Source organism: Strongylocentrotus purpuratus, unplaced genomic scaffold (genome assembly GCF_000002235.5).
Source record: "Strongylocentrotus purpuratus isolate Spur 01 unplaced genomic scaffold, Spur_5.0 spur5_scaffold_19, whole genome shotgun sequence".
Lineage (NCBI taxonomy): Eukaryota > Metazoa > Echinodermata > Echinoidea > Camarodonta > Strongylocentrotidae > Strongylocentrotus > Strongylocentrotus purpuratus.
Window position 1 is genome coordinate 14,846,150 of NW_022145604.1, and position 17,986 is coordinate 14,864,135.

At 35.4% G+C, this 17,986-nt stretch overlaps 2 protein-coding genes across 4 annotated transcripts; one reads left to right on the plus strand and one right to left on the minus strand.

Annotated features, from left to right (window-relative positions):
* The first annotated feature begins 1,959 nt into the window (after window positions 1-1,959).
* Window positions 1,960-4,563, plus strand: LOC115926058. Of its 2 annotated transcripts, XM_030990391.1 has the most exons (3): window positions 1,960-2,611; window positions 2,914-3,042; window positions 3,213-4,563. In XM_030990391.1, the coding sequence occupies exons 1-3, from the start codon at window positions 2,449-2,451 to the stop codon at window positions 4,487-4,489; spliced, it is 1,569 nt and encodes a 522-aa protein (XP_030846251.1). In that variant the 5' UTR covers window positions 1,960-2,448; the 3' UTR covers window positions 4,490-4,563. The 2 variants fall into 2 exon arrangements, with proteins under 2 accessions (XP_030846251.1, XP_030846252.1); XM_030990392.1 differs by lacking the exon at window positions 2,914-3,042.
* A 6,530-nt stretch (window positions 4,564-11,093) lies between these two features.
* Window positions 11,094-13,688, minus strand: LOC115926057. Of its 2 annotated transcripts, XM_030990389.1 has the most exons (3): window positions 13,047-13,688; window positions 12,616-12,744; window positions 11,095-12,445 (listed from the first exon to the last, which is right to left on the minus strand). In XM_030990389.1, the coding sequence occupies exons 1-3, from the start codon at window positions 13,207-13,209 to the stop codon at window positions 11,169-11,171; spliced, it is 1,569 nt and encodes a 522-aa protein (XP_030846249.1). In that variant the 5' UTR covers window positions 13,210-13,688; the 3' UTR covers window positions 11,095-11,168. The 2 variants fall into 2 exon arrangements, with proteins under 2 accessions (XP_030846250.1, XP_030846249.1); XM_030990390.1 differs by lacking the exon at window positions 12,616-12,744 and having other exon boundaries at window positions 11,094-12,445.
* Between the last annotated feature and the right edge of the window lie 4,298 nt (window positions 13,689-17,986).

Below are 17,986 nucleotides of genomic sequence, written 5' to 3' on the forward strand. Positions count from 1 at the left end.
TATGATTATTAATAATTTATTCAATTAATTTTTAAATCTCAGAAGGGACTTAGTTTCCTTATTTTTAGAATTTCATGTTATTTAACCTTTTCAAAAATCTTGACAGGACCTAGCTATTCCTGATATCGTGCAGGAGTCAGGAGTCACAGATTTCCTTGCCTTCCAGGTTGACGTATTTAGAATCTTGATTTCTTCCTATATGCCCCAGAGTCATTATCCTTGTGCTGTTATTTTATAATCCCAAGTTTACGGGACCTTGTGAATCTCCTGTAATTGAAGTACTTCCCCCGTTAAAGACAGCCGACACTCTGAGCAAACAGTTTTGCCGGGAGGGGTGAAGTCCAAATTTGTTGCGCAATTGATGATTGAAGCCATCCTCCTTCTCCCAATATACCTTGTAATAGGTCAGGAGTCGGATTCAGTGAAACCTGTCTATAAAGACCACTCAAGGGAAACATGAAAAGTGGTCTATACAGGCAGGTGGTCTTTATGTACAGTGGACAGGTTGTCAGGTTCCTTTAGTACAAGTTCCAATGAGAAACCATATTCAAGGAAACAAAAGAAATGTGGTCTTTATAAACAGGTGGTTGCTAAAGCAGGTTTGACTATCATGCTATATCACTTTTTAAATGAATGCCTTTGTAATGTATTCATTTCATAATTCATATCTTGTCTTAGGAAATTGTTAAAAGCCAAGTGGTGTTTGGGGGGGGGGGGGGGTCTAAAAATGTATGTTAGAAATGGAGAGAGGAAAAGTGAAACAGGACTTTTATATCGAAAATAATATCGCTAGTGATATTCGTTTGTCTCGCAATGTGGTCAATAAGGAATCTAAAAGATCACGACGTTTCTTGCGCTATCTGCAACACTTCGTCAGGTGATAAGAACTAATGTAAAGCAAGGGTCTTTTATACTTTATGGAAGGACCGGCGGAGCGGTCTATAATTCGATCGATAATTGGAACAATAACGCACAATGCCTATAGGTCGAAGCACACGGTGATCGACCAATCACCAGGCCGCTGGTTCGGCCGCTGGTTCGGCTAATGCACCAGGCCTATTGACCGACGCATACGGTGCTCAACCATTCAGGACTTTTATAGTTTCTGTTCAGGTATTGAGGCCAAAATAATTAACCCTTTACATGTGCACTGATGGTTATATCATAATTAAAACAATTTCCCCTCACAAAAACATATTGCAGACAACAATGCAGACATTAGAAAGTGGCTGAATATTAACTTTGCAATTGCACAATCAATGCCAGGTGCTGGAATGGAAAAACATGCTTAGCAAGTTTCCAAAACAATCTTGATTTAGGTAGTATGGTGTGTTGACTCTTAATCCAGCCTTTATTCATTTCTATTTTGGGTGTAGCCTATTAAGAATTAAGTCACTTATTTAAGGGACGAACGTGTTCTGAATTTAGCCTTTCCTGTTGGATAGTCTTTTGTCTTGTGCTGGGCACTGTATCTGATTGTTTTTCTCCTATTACCAATGTCATCATCTTGCAGTTCACAGTCATACAATATTTGAATAAAAACAGTAAATATACATGTTTTTGGATTAGAAGATCATGCAGAGATATTGTTATTGTTCTTTCAACCAAATTCTAAGATTTATTTTAATTTATTTATTTTATTTATTTAATGATAAGTGTGCATTACCCCATAGTAGTTACATGTAGATGTCACTTGTTGATTTTGTTTTTCATTAAATCAATTTTATAAAACTTGATATTTTTGTAAAGTGTGAAAGAGTGGAAGATTCGTGTTGCCAATTTGATGAGGAATAATATAGCTGCTATAATTAGACCTTCAGCAAACTCTGAACTGCTATTGGCTAAAACAAAATGACTACCACACTTTTTTGCTGCCGAAAAAAATTCAAAGTCGGTGCGTCTTATACACGGAACAAAAAATAAAAAATAGAATAAAGTTTAGATTTATGCCTGGCAATGTCAGAAGATAGGTACCCCTATATAGGAAGTGTTAATTGGCATTTCCGGTTAATTAGTTAATCCTTCCGGTTAATTAGTTAATCCTTCCGGTGACTTCCGGTAAACAATAGGGGAGTGTTAATGAGTTAATTGGGGTGTCCTTCCGGCGGAAGTTACGTAATGAGGGTACATCCCCTGGAGGAAGTTCTTTTGTTTACATCATTCATTCATTCATGGAGAGGTGGAGGATGGACGTGTGTAGGGTACGAGGGACAAGGACCAAATGACCAAACAATGGGCCACCCGGCATGTATGTTGAATGTGTGTGTTACCGACCAATGAGAATGCGAGGATTTTTTTAGAAAGGAAGTGACCCAAAGTTGGTACTTGTTTGTGATTGGACGAGAGAAAATGGTGAACCTATGGGCAAGTATCATATGACATCTAACTGTCGTTGAGTCAACATCGCTTTGTTTTTGTTGTAATACTGGCCAGATTCTATAATGTACCATGATTTCTACATGTGATTTAATGCACAAGCTTCGGGCATGTACATGCCTGGAAGAAGTATCGAGTTTTCGTGAGGAATATTATGAAGACCTTGAACCAGAACAACATGCTTTGGTATTTGCAAGGTCATCCTACTTTTTGAGTTTGCAGGACTTGGAAGATGGTAAGTGCTAATCATATTTATTTATTTATTTTCATATTCATAATTGAATAATTTTGTAGTGTTACCATATCGGGTTTGCATCTGGAATTCAAGAAGGAGATTAAGCATCGAAAATCCATAATAGGCAACGATGTGACATAATGAGTGTTTTTTTTTTGTTCAATGCAAATTAAATAATGATTGATATCTCCATTTGAAACATAAACTCACGTGTAAGCAACAAAAAAAAAAAGATTTATAAAGTATTATAAAGTATACGTTCAAATTATAAATTTAATTAAATTATTCAATTATACTTGTAGGGATTACCGATGATGATTTAGTGGATGTGTTCGTCGAGAACCAACAGCCCCCTCTCCCCCTAGCAACGCAGCACCAGCAAGGTCTTCCACATGACGCAGCTACTCCATGGCAACCAAATTTTGATGACGGTTAGTGTATACTTCATTTATATATACATCAATGCAAAGGATCATTGGATGAATGTTCATTTTTTTTTTTCATGTATGAAGACAACACAATACATTGTAGCGGTTGAATGAAACTTTTTATCCGTTCTTATATATCTTTTTCTTTTTTTTTTCTTTTTTTTATCTCATAGGCATTTCCGATGACCATTTAATGGAGATGGACATCAATACAAATAAGCCATGTGACGCAACATCAGTACCTGGCCCCTCTAACCGCCAACCAGCAGCAACAGCAGTGGCTGGACCCTCCCGCCATCCAGCATCAGCAGTGGCCGGACCCTCCCGACAACCACCAGCAGTGGCTGGACCTTCCCGTCAACCAAGAGCAGTGGCCGGACCCTCCCGACAACCACCATCAGTAGCCGGACCCTCCCACAGTCAACCAAGAGCAGCAGCAGTAGCCGGATCCTCGTCTTTTCATGTTGGGGGATCTAAGAAACGTGTTGTAGATGCACCGCCTGCAAGAGAACCCAATCTCCCTACTCATCACGTGACCAAAGTGAGTCAAAAACATGTACGCAAATACAATGCTAATGTAACTGATTACACCGTTTCTTTCCAACCCATAGAAAATAACGGTCCCATGATAGAAATGATGCCACGCGTAAATGAGATGTTTGAAAATATCATTGAAGAGATGGTTGAGGGGGTAAATGATAGAGATTTTGTTAGGATTGTTTTCAATTCCCCACAATTAGATAGACCCGTTAGTATGCCATTTGTAAGGAGGGATCAAATGAATCACGAAGCATTTGCAACCAAACTTGAGAATACTATTCAATCGAATGATAAGGTAAGCTTGGACGAAACAGTCTCTTTCAACATATTACACATGGCTATGCCAAATGGTGGTGGTTCCAATGTGAAGTGCTTAACCATCGAAGAGACATTGTCCAGAAAAAGATGCATCATCAGGATGAAGAATAAAGATAACATGTGTTGTCCAAGGGCTATCGTAACTGGCATTGCCCGGATTGAAAAACACCCTAATTTTGAGTCGATCAAACGTGGTTACAAACAGCAAAGGGAATATGCCATTGAGCTGTATAAACAGGCCAAACTTCCAGAAAATACCAAATGTGGCATCGAAGAGATTAAACTCTTCGAAAAGACGGAATTCATGGCCGGTTTCAGGGTGGTGGTTGTTTCAAAAGAGCACTTAAACTTCATTACGTATGCTGGCCCCGAAGACAGGCAGCATACCATTTATCTGTATGTTCATGACAATCACTTTGATCTCATTACATCAATGGCCGCCTTCTACAACAAGTCATATTTTTGCCACGAGTGTTTGGTAGGATACGACAAGAAACTCAGACACGACTGCATTTTCCGCTGCAAACTTTGCAAGGGAGATGACTGCCCCGCCTCCAATGACCCCGATTCCTACAAATGCATTAGCACCTGACTTGATGTACAAAGAGCATTAGCGCCTTTACACCTTCTTATTTTGTTTTCTTTAAACAAAAAAACTTTTTTATCATTACGTTTTTTTCTTTTTTCTTTTAAAAGTTTCATAATATTATTATTTTTTTTTATTTTTTTATTTTTTTTTTGGTAGATCATTTTGCACGAACCGATCATTTTTTTGTCCACTTTGAAGACTTGATTCTTTAAAGATGTCATTTCTTTTTCTTTAAAAAAGGTGTATAACATTTTCTTTATTAGATAATTTTGCACGAACCGATCTTTTTTGTTTCCACTTTGAAGACTTGATGCAAACAAAAAAGTGTTTACGCCTGTACGCTTTTTTTCTTAATTTATATTAACATTTTTTTTTTTTGTGTGTGTGTGTGTTAACTTTCTGTCAAGATGATATTTCTTTATCTTTAAAAAAGTTTTATAACTTTTTCTTTACTGATAAGTTTGCACGAACCGATCTTTTTTTCCACTTTAAAGACTTGATGCAAAAAAAAGTCTTAACGCCTGTACGCTTTTTTAATTTGTTTTAACATTTGTTTTTTGTTTTTTGTTTAAATTTCTGTCAAGATGTTATTTCTTTATCTTTAAAAAAGTTTTAAAACTTTTTCTTTAAAAGATAATTTTGCACGAACCGATCTTTTTTTTTTCCACTTTGAAGACTTCATGCAAAAAGATGTTAACGCCTGTACGCTTTTTTAATTTGTTTTAACATTTCATTTTTTTTGTGGTTGGTCATTTTGCACGAACGGATCATTTTTTTTTCCACTTTGATTCTCTCAAGACATTATTTCTTTTTCTTTTAAATAAGTTTTATACTTTTTTTTTTTTTTAAAGATCATTGTTGCACGAACCAATCTTTTTTTTTCCTTCCACTTTGAAGATTAGATAGAAAAAAAAGTGTTAACGCCTGTACGCTTTTTTACAAATTTGTTTTAAATTGTTTTGATTTAACTTTCTGTCAAGACGTTATTTCTTTTTCTTTATAAGATTATTTTGCAAAACTCGATCATTCCCCCCCCCCCCCCACCCCTTTGAAGACTTGATGTACAAAAAAGCATCAACGTCTGTACACTTTCTTTATTCTTATTTTTATTTTTTTAAACTTTCTGTCATTACGTTATTCTTTTCTTTAACATTTTGTATAATTTGTTGGATCATTTTGTACGAATCGATATGTTTAACCCTATTTAAAGACTTGATGCAAAAAAGTATTAATACCTGTACATTTTCTTACTTTATTTAATTTTTTTTTTACTTTACGTCAAGGGCGTTATTCCTTGTTTCTATACAGACTCGACATGAATTTTTCTCTCGTAATAATGTACAAGTTCCGACAAGATTGAGAACAACTTTTATATGGTTGCATGTTTAAGAAACGATTTGTATATATATATATTTTTTTTTGTCAATTTTTTTTTTAATGCACTGGACGGCCCTTTCAATATCGAATAATGATCTTCCAAGGGGGCCCTGTCTTTATAGTTCAAATGCATTTATAATGAAAAAAAAACATATTATATAAATTATAATACAATAGAAACAAGAATAAAGTACAAAAACATTCAAAACTAAGATTTAGAACAATGACACAGCATAACTCCCCAAAAAAGGTTTACAAAATATGACAATACTGTCATACAATATCAATATAAATATGAATCAAAAGACAGAAATCGTTTCTCAGAGGGCATTCACAATACTTATCTGTTCATATTACATCTTCAATGATAATAAAGATAATTTACTTGTACGTAAATCAGGCGATAGGGTACTCCACATGAGTGAACCTTAGTAGTGAAGGGATCTTGTAAAACAATCAGTTGTAGGTCTTGTGATTAAGAGTAGGGAATGTTCCGCATGTCTCGTATAAATGAACACTGGTACAAAATTCTCGGAATAATAATTGTTTTCAGCTCCAAAGGTATACATTTTGTTGTGTGTGGATTATATGCATATTATAGACAAAATGTGGTACTCCATTCTCCGACAAACCGATTGCCAAGAATTTTCAGATAACATAAAAAAAACATGAGGTGTAGAAATCTGCGTTAAATACAAGTCTTGCATAGTTGGGGTTTGAAATGTTTGAACTCTTGTTATGTTACATATTGCACCCGGCACCTCGCCACAGTATTTTCACAGTAGTTAATGTACGATTTACAAAAGAAAAGAGAAGAATATTATTATAGGTCATTAATAAAACACGTTTGGGACAAGAGATATCGATTGTGTCTGATAAAACCAATAGTTATTGGCAATGCAGTACATGATCTATAAATGCGACATTTCCAAAGTAGGGAAGACTTAATGATCAATACAAGTCCTGATTTATATTCGTGTTTCACTTGTTCGAGAAATGATGATATTACTGCTTCAAAGGCTGTAAAATCAGATCAATGCAGATTGTTACTAATATTCGATATTCTAGCAAGTAGTAACTGTTTGCTTCGGCAGTTTAGATGACAAGGGGGGTGGGGGTATCAATGATGATGATTATTACAAGTGGAATCTCGAAGGATAATAACATTTGAAGTAGATTGTAAAGGTTTTTTTTTCTCCTTTAAATTGGAGTTCTGCTTTAGAATAGAAGTCAGTTGAAGAACTAGGTGTTCGATAAACAATAGCAATTAAACGAAATTGTGGATATTTAAATCTTCCTTCAAACCTTAACATTTCAAGGTTCTCATGTTTTAAATCATGTTTGCAGTTGTAAATCAAATTCTAATTTCTAGTTAATATAACAAGCAACAACACTACCTGATATATTGTTATCTTTTCTTACAAGATTGTAACTACTTAAATCAAGCTCAGAATCAAGGCTTCTTGCAAGTCAAGTTTATCAAAAGGATTGTTAAACAAATGGTTTATGTGGTTAAATTCCCATCTAGTGCTATGTATATGTAAGTGAGCTATTGTAAAAAAAAACCTTTCTATCAAAATCCAGATTTCCCGGCGAAACATTTTATTTTAGTTTGTTTAGTTTATCATTATCATAAAACAACAAGAATATCTACAGCATCATGTGAGTTAAAAGGCATATATTCCTTCACCATTAACCATACACTACTATCATCACGATCCGCGACATGAAGGTAGCCATGATTCATTGATAGTGTTGCGTTGATGAAACAAATGATCTAATTGACTGTTGCTTGTGGAATACCGTATTGTGATAATGTCAAAAACGTTGTGATTGGATAAGTATCTCGAGTCAAGTGATACAAATGTATTTATGTTTTTCTCCGTTTTTCAAATAATGCGCGAGTTTTGTGCTTGTTTACTTTCGTGACCCATCTCAAGGAACTACATGTTGTTGTTTTTTACATGATATTGTTTAAAAAATATATATATCTGATAACGTCCCCTGAAAGTCGTACAAGCACAAAACTCGCGCATTATTTGAAAAACGGAGAAAAACATAAATACATTTGTATCACTTGACTCGAGATACTTATCCAATCACAACGTTTTTGACATTATCACAATACGGTATTCCACAAGCAACAGTCAATTAGATCATTTGTTTCATCAACGCAACACTATCAATGAATCATGGCTACCTTCATGTCGCGGATCGTGATGATAGTAGTGTATGGTTAATGGTGAAGGAATATATGCCTTTTAACTCACATGATGCTGTAGATATTCTTGTTGTTTTATGATAATGATAAACTAAACAAACTAAAATAAAATGTTTCGCCGGGAAATCTGGATTTTGATAGAAAGGTTTTTTTTTACAATAGCTCACTTACATATACATAGCACTAGATGGGAATTTAACCACATAAACCATTTGTTTAACAATCCTTTTGATAAACTTGACTTGCAAGAAGCCTTGATTCTGAGCTTGATTTAAGTAGTTACAATCTTGTAAGAAAAGATAACAATATATCAGGTAGTGTTGTTGCTTGTTATATTAACTAGAAATTAGAATTTGATTTACAACTGCAAACATGATTTAAAACATGAGAACCTTGAAATGTTAAGGTTTGAAGGAAGATTTAAATATCCACAATTTCGTTTAATTGCTATTGTTTATCGAACACCTAGTTCTTCAACTGACTTCTATTCTAAAGCAGAACTCCAATTTAAAGGAGAAAAAAAAACCTTTACAATCTACTTCAAATGTTATTATCCTTCGAGATTCCACTTGTAATAATCATCATCATTGATACCCCCACCCCCCTTGTCATCTAAACTGCCGAAGCAAACAGTTACTACTTGCTAGAATATCGAATATTAGTAACAATCTGCATTGATCTGATTTTACAGCCTTTGAAGCAGTAATATCATCATTTCTCGAACAAGTGAAACACGAATATAAATCAGGACTTGTATTGATCATTAAGTCTTCCCTACTTTGGAAATGTCGCATTTATAGATCATGTACTGCATTGCCAATAACTATTGGTTTTATCAGACACAATCGATATCTCTTGTCCCAAACGTGTTTTATTAATGACCTATAATAATATTCTTCTCTTTTCTTTTGTAAATCGTACATTAACTACTGTGAAAATACTGTGGCGAGGTGCCGGGTGCAATATGTAACATAACAAGAGTTCAAACATTTCAAACCCCAACTATGCAAGACTTGTATTTAACGCAGATTTCTACACCTCATGTTTTTTTTATGTTATCTGAAAATTCTTGGCAATCGGTTTGTCGGAGAATGGAGTACCACATTTTGTCTATAATATGCATATAATCCACACACAACAAAATGTATACCTTTGGAGCTGAAAACAATTATTATTCCGAGAATTTTGTACCAGTGTTCATTTATACGAGACATGCGGAACATTCCCTACTCTTAATCACAAGACCTACAACTGATTGTTTTACAAGATCCCTTCACTACTAAGGTTCACTCATGTGGAGTACCCTATCGCCTGATTTACGTACAAGTAAATTATCTTTATTATCATTGAAGATGTAATATGAACAGATAAGTATTGTGAATGCCCTCTGAGAAACGATTTCTGTCTTTTGATTCATATTTATATTGATATTGTATGACAGTATTGTCATATTTTGTAAACCTTTTTTGGGGAGTTATGCTGTGTCATTGTTCTAAATCTTAGTTTTGAATGTTTTTGTACTTTATTCTTGTTTCTATTGTATTATAATTTATATAATATGTTTTTTTTCATTATAAATGCATTTGAACTATAAAGACAGGGCCCCCTTGGAAGATCATTATTCGATATTGAAAGGGCCGTCCAGTGCATTAAAAAAAAAATTGACAAAAAAAAAAATATATATATACAAATCGTTTCTTAAACATGCAACCATATAAAAGTTGTTCTCAATCTTGTCGGAACTTGTACATTATTACGAGAGAAAAATTCATGTCGAGTCTGTATAGAAACAAGGAATAACGCCCTTGACGTAAAGTAAAAAAAAAATTAAATAAAGTAAGAAAATGTACAGGTATTAATACTTTTTTGCATCAAGTCTTTAAATAGGGTTAAACATATCGATTCGTACAAAATGATCCAACAAATTATACAAAATGTTAAAGAAAAGAATAACGTAATGACAGAAAGTTTAAAAAAATAAAAATAAGAATAAAGAAAGTGTACAGACGTTGATGCTTTTTTGTACATCAAGTCTTCAAAGGGGTGGGGGGGGGGGGGAATGATCGAGTTTTGCAAAATAATCTTATAAAGAAAAAGAAATAACGTCTTGACAGAAAGTTAAATCAAAACAATTTAAAACAAATTTGTAAAAAAGCGTACAGGCGTTAACACTTTTTTTTCTATCTAATCTTCAAAGTGGAAGGAAAAAAAAAGATTGGTTCGTGCAACAATGATCTTTAAAAAAAAAAAAAAAGTATAAAACTTATTTAAAAGAAAAAGAAATAATGTCTTGAGAGAATCAAAGTGGAAAAAAAAATGATCCGTTCGTGCAAAATGACCAACCACAAAAAAAATGAAATGTTAAAACAAATTAAAAAAGCGTACAGGCGTTAACATCTTTTTGCATGAAGTCTTCAAAGTGGAAAAAAAAAAGATCGGTTCGTGCAAAATTATCTTTTAAAGAAAAAGTTTTAAAACTTTTTTAAAGATAAAGAAATAACATCTTGACAGAAATTTAAACAAAAAACAAAAAACAAATGTTAAAACAAATTAAAAAAGCGTACAGGCGTTAAGACTTTTTTTTGCATCAAGTCTTTAAAGTGGAAAAAAAGATCGGTTCGTGCAAACTTATCAGTAAAGAAAAAGTTATAAAACTTTTTTAAAGATAAAGAAATATCATCTTGACAGAAAGTTAACACACACACACACAAAAAAAAAAAATGTTAATATAAATTAAGAAAAAAAGCGTACAGGCGTAAACACTTTTTTGTTTGCATCAAGTCTTCAAAGTGGAAACAAAAAAGATCGGTTCGTGCAAAATTATCTAATAAAGAAAATGTTATACACCTTTTTTAAAGAAAAAGAAATGACATCTTTAAAGAATCAAGTCTTCAAAGTGGACAAAAAAATGATCGGTTCGTGCAAAATGATCTACCAAAAAAAAAATAAAAAAATAAAAAAAAATAATAATATTATGAAACTTTTAAAAGAAAAAAGAAAAAAACGTAATGATAAAAAAGTTTTTTTGTTTAAAGAAAACAAAATAAGAAGGTGTAAAGGCGCTAATGCTCTTTGTACATCAAGTCAGGTGCTAATGCATTTGTAGGAATCGGGGTCATTGGAGGCGGGGCAGTCATCTCCCTTGCAAAGTTTGCAGCGGAAAATGCAGTCGTGTCTGAGTTTCTTGTCGTATCCTACCAAACACTCGTGGCAAAAATATGACTTGTTGTAGAAGGCGGCCATTGATGTAATGAGATCAAAGTGATTGTCATGAACATACAGATAAATGGTATGCTGCCTGTCTTCGGGGCCAGCATACGTAATGAAGTTTAAGTGCTCTTTTGAAACAACCACCACCCTGAAACCGGCCATGAATTCCGTCTTTTCGAAGAGTTTAATCTCTTCGATGCCACATTTGGTATTTTCTGGAAGTTTGGCCTGTTTATACAGCTCAATGGCATATTCCCTTTGCTGTTTGTAACCACGTTTGATCGACTCAAAATTAGGGTGTTTTTCAATCCGGGCAATGCCAGTTACGATAGCCCTTGGACAACACATGTTATCTTTATTCTTCATCCTGATGATGCATCTTTTTCTGGACAATGTCTCTTCGATGGTTAAGCACTTCACATTGGAACCACCACCATTTGGCATAGCCATGTGTAATATGTTGAAAGAGACTGTTTCGTCCAAGCTTACCTTATCATTCGATTGAATAGTATTCTCAAGTTTGGTTGCAAATGCTTCGTGATTCATTTGATCCCTCCTTACAAATGGCATACTAACGGGTCTATCTAATTGTGGGGAATTGAAAACAATCCTAACAAAATCTCTATCATTTACCCCCTCAACCATCTCTTCAATGATATTTTCAAACATCTCATTTACGCGTGGCATCATTTCTATCATGGGACCGTTATTTTCTATGGGTTGGAAAGAAACGGTGTAATCAGTTACATTAGCATTGTATTTGCGTACATGTTTTTGACTCACTTTGGTCACGTGATGAGTAGGGAGATTGGGTTCTCTTGCAGGCGGTGCATCTACAACACGTTTCTTAGATCCCCCAACATGAAAAGACGAGGATCCGGCTACTGCTGCTGCTCTTGGTTGACTGTGGGAGGGTCCGGCTACTGATGGTGGTTGTCGGGAGGGTCCGGCCACTGCTCTTGGTTGACGGGAAGGTCCAGCCACTGCTGGTGGTTGTCGGGAGGGTCCGGCCACTGCTGATGCTGGATGGCGGGAGGGTCCAGCCACTGCTGTTGCTGCTGGTTGGCGGTTAGAGGGGCCAGGTACTGATGTTGCGTCACATGGCTTATTTGTATTGATGTCCATCTCCATTAAATGGTCATCGGAAATGCCTATGAGATAAAAAAAAGAAAAAAAAAAGAAAAAGATATATAAGAACGGATAAAAAGTTTCATTCAACCGCTACAATGTATTGTGTTGTCTTCATACATGAAAAAAAAAAATGAACATTCATCCAATGATCCTTTGCATTGATGTATATATAAATGAAGTATACACTAACCGTCATCAAAATTTGGTTGCCATGGAGTAGCTGCGTCATGTGGAAGACCTTGCTGGTGCTGCGTTGCTAGGGGGAGAGGGGGCTGTTGGTTCTCGACGAACACATCCACTAAATCATCATCGGTAATCCCTACAAGTATAATTGAATAATTTAATTAAATTTATAATTTGAACGTATACTTTATAATACTTTATAAATCTTTTTTTTTTTGTTGCTTACACGTGAGTTTATGTTTCAAATGGAGATATCAATCATTATTTAATTTGCATTGAACAAAAAAAAAACACTCATTATGTCACATCGTTGCCTATTATGGATTTTCGATGCTTAATCTCCTTCTTGAATTCCAGATGCAAACCCGATATGGTAACACTACAAAATTATTCAATTATGAATATGAAAATAAATAAATAAATATGATTAGCACTTACCATCTTCCAAGTCCTGCAAACTCAAAAAGTAGGATGACCTTGCAAATACCAAAGCATGTTGTTCTGGTTCAAGGTCTTCATAATATTCCTCACGAAAACTCGATACTTCTTCCAGGCATGTACATGCCCGAAGCTTGTGCATTAAATCACATGTAGAAATCATGGTACATTATAGAATCTGGCCAGTATTACAACAAAAACAAAGCGATGTTGACTCAACGACAGTTAGATGTCATATGATACTTGCCCATAGGTTCACCATTTTCTCTCGTCCAATCACAAACAAGTACCAACTTTGGGTCACTTCCTTTCTAAAAAAATCCTCGCATTCTCATTGGTCGGTAACACACACATTCAACATACATGCCGGGTGGCCCATTGTTTGGTCATTTGGTCCTTGTCCCTCGTACCCTACACACGTCCATCCTCCACCTCTCCATGAATGAATGAATGATGTAAACAAAAGAACTTCCTCCAGGGGATGTACCCTCATTACGTAACTTCCGCCGGAAGGACACCCCAATTAACTCATTAACACTCCCCTATTGTTTACCGGAAGTCACCGGAAGGATTAACTAATTAACCGGAAGGATTAACTAATTAACCGGAAATGCCAATTAACACTTCCTATATAGGGGTACCTATCTTCTAATGTCTCCCAGCTCAGTAATCAGTGTGTTGACTCACCGCTCGGAAACTAGAACAACACTCAAATTTGTCTGTCATCTTGGTTTGAAAGTAATCTTTCTGATAGATCTCAATATGTAGTTTATAATAATAATTCCTCCAATTTTTCTTCTATTACACAGCGTACCACAAGGTTCTATCCTACATGTAGGTCCTCGTTTTTTAAGGGCGAAAAAGAGGGGTGCGGTTAATACACAAGGGTGGTTTATACACCGTTAATTACGGTATTTGTTTGTGGAAAATGGGATCATGTAATGATCCTTTGATTCCAAAGCTGAAACAAATAAGGAACTGAAATAGTCTCTCCTTTATCTCGACCGATGGAATACTGTTATCTTAGTTAGATGTTGAATTGTACAGACCTGTTACACAAGAAAAAAGACTGGGTTCAAATGCTACAAGTGAAACTGCATGTGTGTGGATATGTGTGAGATGGGGGTGGGGGGGGGGGGGGTTTCGTGCATGGGTCTAATGAATGCCTAATGAAATGGCCTAGATCAGAAGTCAACATTGGGCTCCCATGGGCACCATTTTGGTGTTAATTTACTCAATAATAGGTGTTGTCAATCACCTATTATCACCTGGATTAACCTTACATGTATGTAATGCTTTGCATCCCCCCCCCTCACCCCCTCTCTGAGAGACTGGGGGTATTTCTTGATTGGACTATGGATTTGCTGTGTGTGAGACTTGTACACCCATCAATGGCATTTCCACCAAGTCTGGTGTTGACCAGCGAATTATGACCTTCTGCAAATGGAAACTGATGACTATATCTCCTTTTAAAGCCCCACTGTCCTACTTGTAGCTACTTGCTCCCTCTACATAGAAAACTTCCCCAATCGGTGCCTGTTGGTCCCCCATGATCCTCTATTTCTTATGTTATTTGAGAGCTGAGTTGATGAGATAGCCACCTGTCAGTGACCTCGCTGTGTGGTCTAATCCCTCCTAGCCATACTAGTGTTGATAAGCTTTAAGATAGATCAACATCAAGTGTATGATTCAACCAACTCTGTTCTGTTACACCTGCCACTTGTAGAAAGTGTAAAGACATTCCATGACCTGTCTATTGGTGTCATGGGGCAATAGGCCTGTCATCATCAGCTCTAGTTTGCCAAATAACCCGCTATCTTAACTACCCCGATTGCAAATTATCCAGCTAATTTGCGTCTTCATTAGCCTGCAGTTGCAATTAGCGGGGTATTTGATTGAGATAATATCCAGAGAAATCTTGGTCTTATTTCCAAAATATCCCGCAATTTGGGGGAAAAGGGGGCCGTCCGAGCTAGTTTGTGATGAGCATATTGGTCTCGTGAAGGCGCAATTTCGAGCTTCGGGATAATATCCATAGTCTGAAAATAGTGGGTTATTTGGCAAACTCAAGCTGATGAAAACAGGCCTACATGCACTGACACATTGTTTTTAAAGATGAGAAATTTCTCAACTCAGTCTGCCATTCCTAGCACGGTCGACTCGTGTGCTTTTACCAGGCCAGGATGTATCAATTTAGGTATGGTGCTGCAAGTTCACAGCAGCTTTCAACGCGAGAAGAAAGTGTGAAGAGTTGGGAGGGAGGTGGGAGTTATGTGTTTGAAGTTGTGAAGAATAAAGATGATTAGATATTTTTTTGTAGTGTGCTAAAAACTGTTTTGGGGGCTGGGACATCACAACAAGTGGAACAGATTTGTCACTTGTCACCTTTGATATATACCGGTATACCGTGTGAGTCTAAAAAAAGTTTACACTCAGAAAACTGTCATTTATTTTAAAAGTCAGCTATGAATGAAAGGTTATCATACATGTTTTGAAAGCGTGTTATATCCCGAATCGTTTATCATAATTTCTGTGTGGTATGTGTTCATGCTTGGATTTTGTAGTGTGCTAAAAACTGTTTTTGGGGCTGGGACATCACAACTAGTGGAACAGATTTGTCACTTGTCACCTTTGATATATACCGGTATACCGTGTGAGTCTAAAAAAAGTTTACACTCAGAAAACTGTCATTTATTTTAAAAGTCAGCTATGAATGAAAGGTTATCATACATGTTTTGAAAGCGTGTTATATCCCGAATCGTTTATCATAATTTCTGTGTGGTATGTGTTCATGCTTGGATTTTGTAGTGTGCTAAAAACTGTTTTGGGGGCTGGGACATCACAACTAGTGGAACAGATTTGTCACTTGTCACCTTTGATATATACCGGTATACCGTGTGAGTCTAAAAAAAGTTTACACTCAGAAAACTGTCATTTATTTTAAAAGTCAGCTATGAATGAAAGGTTATCATACATGTTTTGAAAGAGTGTTATATCCCGAATCGTTTATCATAATTTCTGTGTGGTACATGTACATGTATGTGTTCATGCTTGGATGAACAGGAGGCATTGTTTGCAGAGTGCAGAAAATTGACTTGCACAAAAGTATTAAAGTGAGAGAGTGAATTTAATGTATCAAATGAGAATGCATTGCAGAAGTCGAACTATACCTTGTTTGGTATCCCGTATAGTGTGAACACTCTGTTTATTTCTCATTCTCAATATATGTAATTTAGAATTGGCAAGCAGCTATGACTGTGTACTTTTTCCTTTCTCGCGAGAGGTATTATCAATTAGCGTTTCACTGCTCCACATAAAGTACTCCTTTAATTTGTCCAGATGGTGGAAAAATTGAGTTAGTTTTTCTGGAACTGTTGGAAATGATTTGCAAAACTTAAAAGTGGTTGTATGGTGGTTAATTTGTCCATTTGTCCTGGTTGACCAATGTATTGTCTCCCGAGGATCATGAGGGCAATAACTCATATCCCCAACGTTGAGTCGACGCCCTTCTGTTTCCCAGCTGATGATAGCGGATATGGCAATATATAGGCTTTTAAGCGTATGGTTACAACAAATACAGGCTCCCAAAACATTACAGTCTGACCAGTAACTGCTTTTCTTTTAAAATTCAATGTAAAAATTCAGGTTCCGAAAAGACTGGAATGCAATTGGAACTTGAAGATTGACTTGAATGCCTAGTCACCAAATCCAACTTATGATTTTTTTTTGTAACACCCTGTAGGAATTGTCAATATTTATTCTGCCATATATGACAAATAAAATTGGCATACGACCAAGGAAATGTTTAGTCTGATGGTATTTTTGAAGCATTTTGAAAATGATGTCATAGTTTCTTGACACAGATTTTTAATTAGGGAATATAGACTGCAAAATATGCACTGATACATTACAAAACATCTAAAATTCCCCTTGCATTGTACATCACTCAGGCTCACTCCCTTACACTTTACCAGTGTAGGAGAAATGAAGTTGCTGGAGTGAACTAATAAGTGAAGGATTGAAGAGGTACGTAAATCTCTACCTAGAGGAAATGTTTTTGAACCTCAAGTTAGATACTTCAATTTCATACAATTTATTACAGGTTCTTCCACTTTTCTACGTTTAGTTTTCTCTTTTCATAGAGAGAAAATATTATCTGATGTACAATGTTCACTTGTTCAGTTAACAACTAAATTATTCATACCCCTACCAAGTTTTCTGATTTTGAATGTACCGGTATGTCAACAATTGATTTGTCTCGATTTTTGTTTCTAAATATATTCATCAAAGGAACTAATCCTTCTAGTCCACCATGCATTTAAATGCATTTAAATTTACAAGGGCTATAAATTATGTAGTTATTACTGTACATATTCAATGTATGTAGAATGTTGATGTATAATATGACTCATTAAAATGGTGTGATGTAATAGAGTAAGTAATCTCCTTAACAATTTGAATGTCAATGCCTTTTATATCTTATGGAAGAAAAAAAAGAATGATGTGTTATTACTCATATCCTTCAATCTTGGGTGTCAGAAGAGATGCTTAACACACAAATGGGCTCCTGAACTATTGCTCTATCATTCTTGCCATTCGAAAAACTTGGTAACATTCCTTAAAAGTTGGGACATGTTTCAGTTAACCATCAGGAGATAATTCTCATGAGTACCATTGTTTTTGATTCTGGAGTAGTTTTTTAAAGATAATGCTTACATACTGCTATCAACCCTGATGAAATTTTGTTTGTATACTGTACATTCTTTATTCACAATTATAACCAATGAACTCTTTGAAAAGTAAATAATATTAATTAAAAAGGTTATAAAGGAAATAGCCAGGATTGTAATCTTTACTGCTCCTACATGTACAATGGTCTCATTCTTGTTAAGAGAATAAGATCAAGAATTTTTCTTGATTCTGAACAAGATTAAGAATTA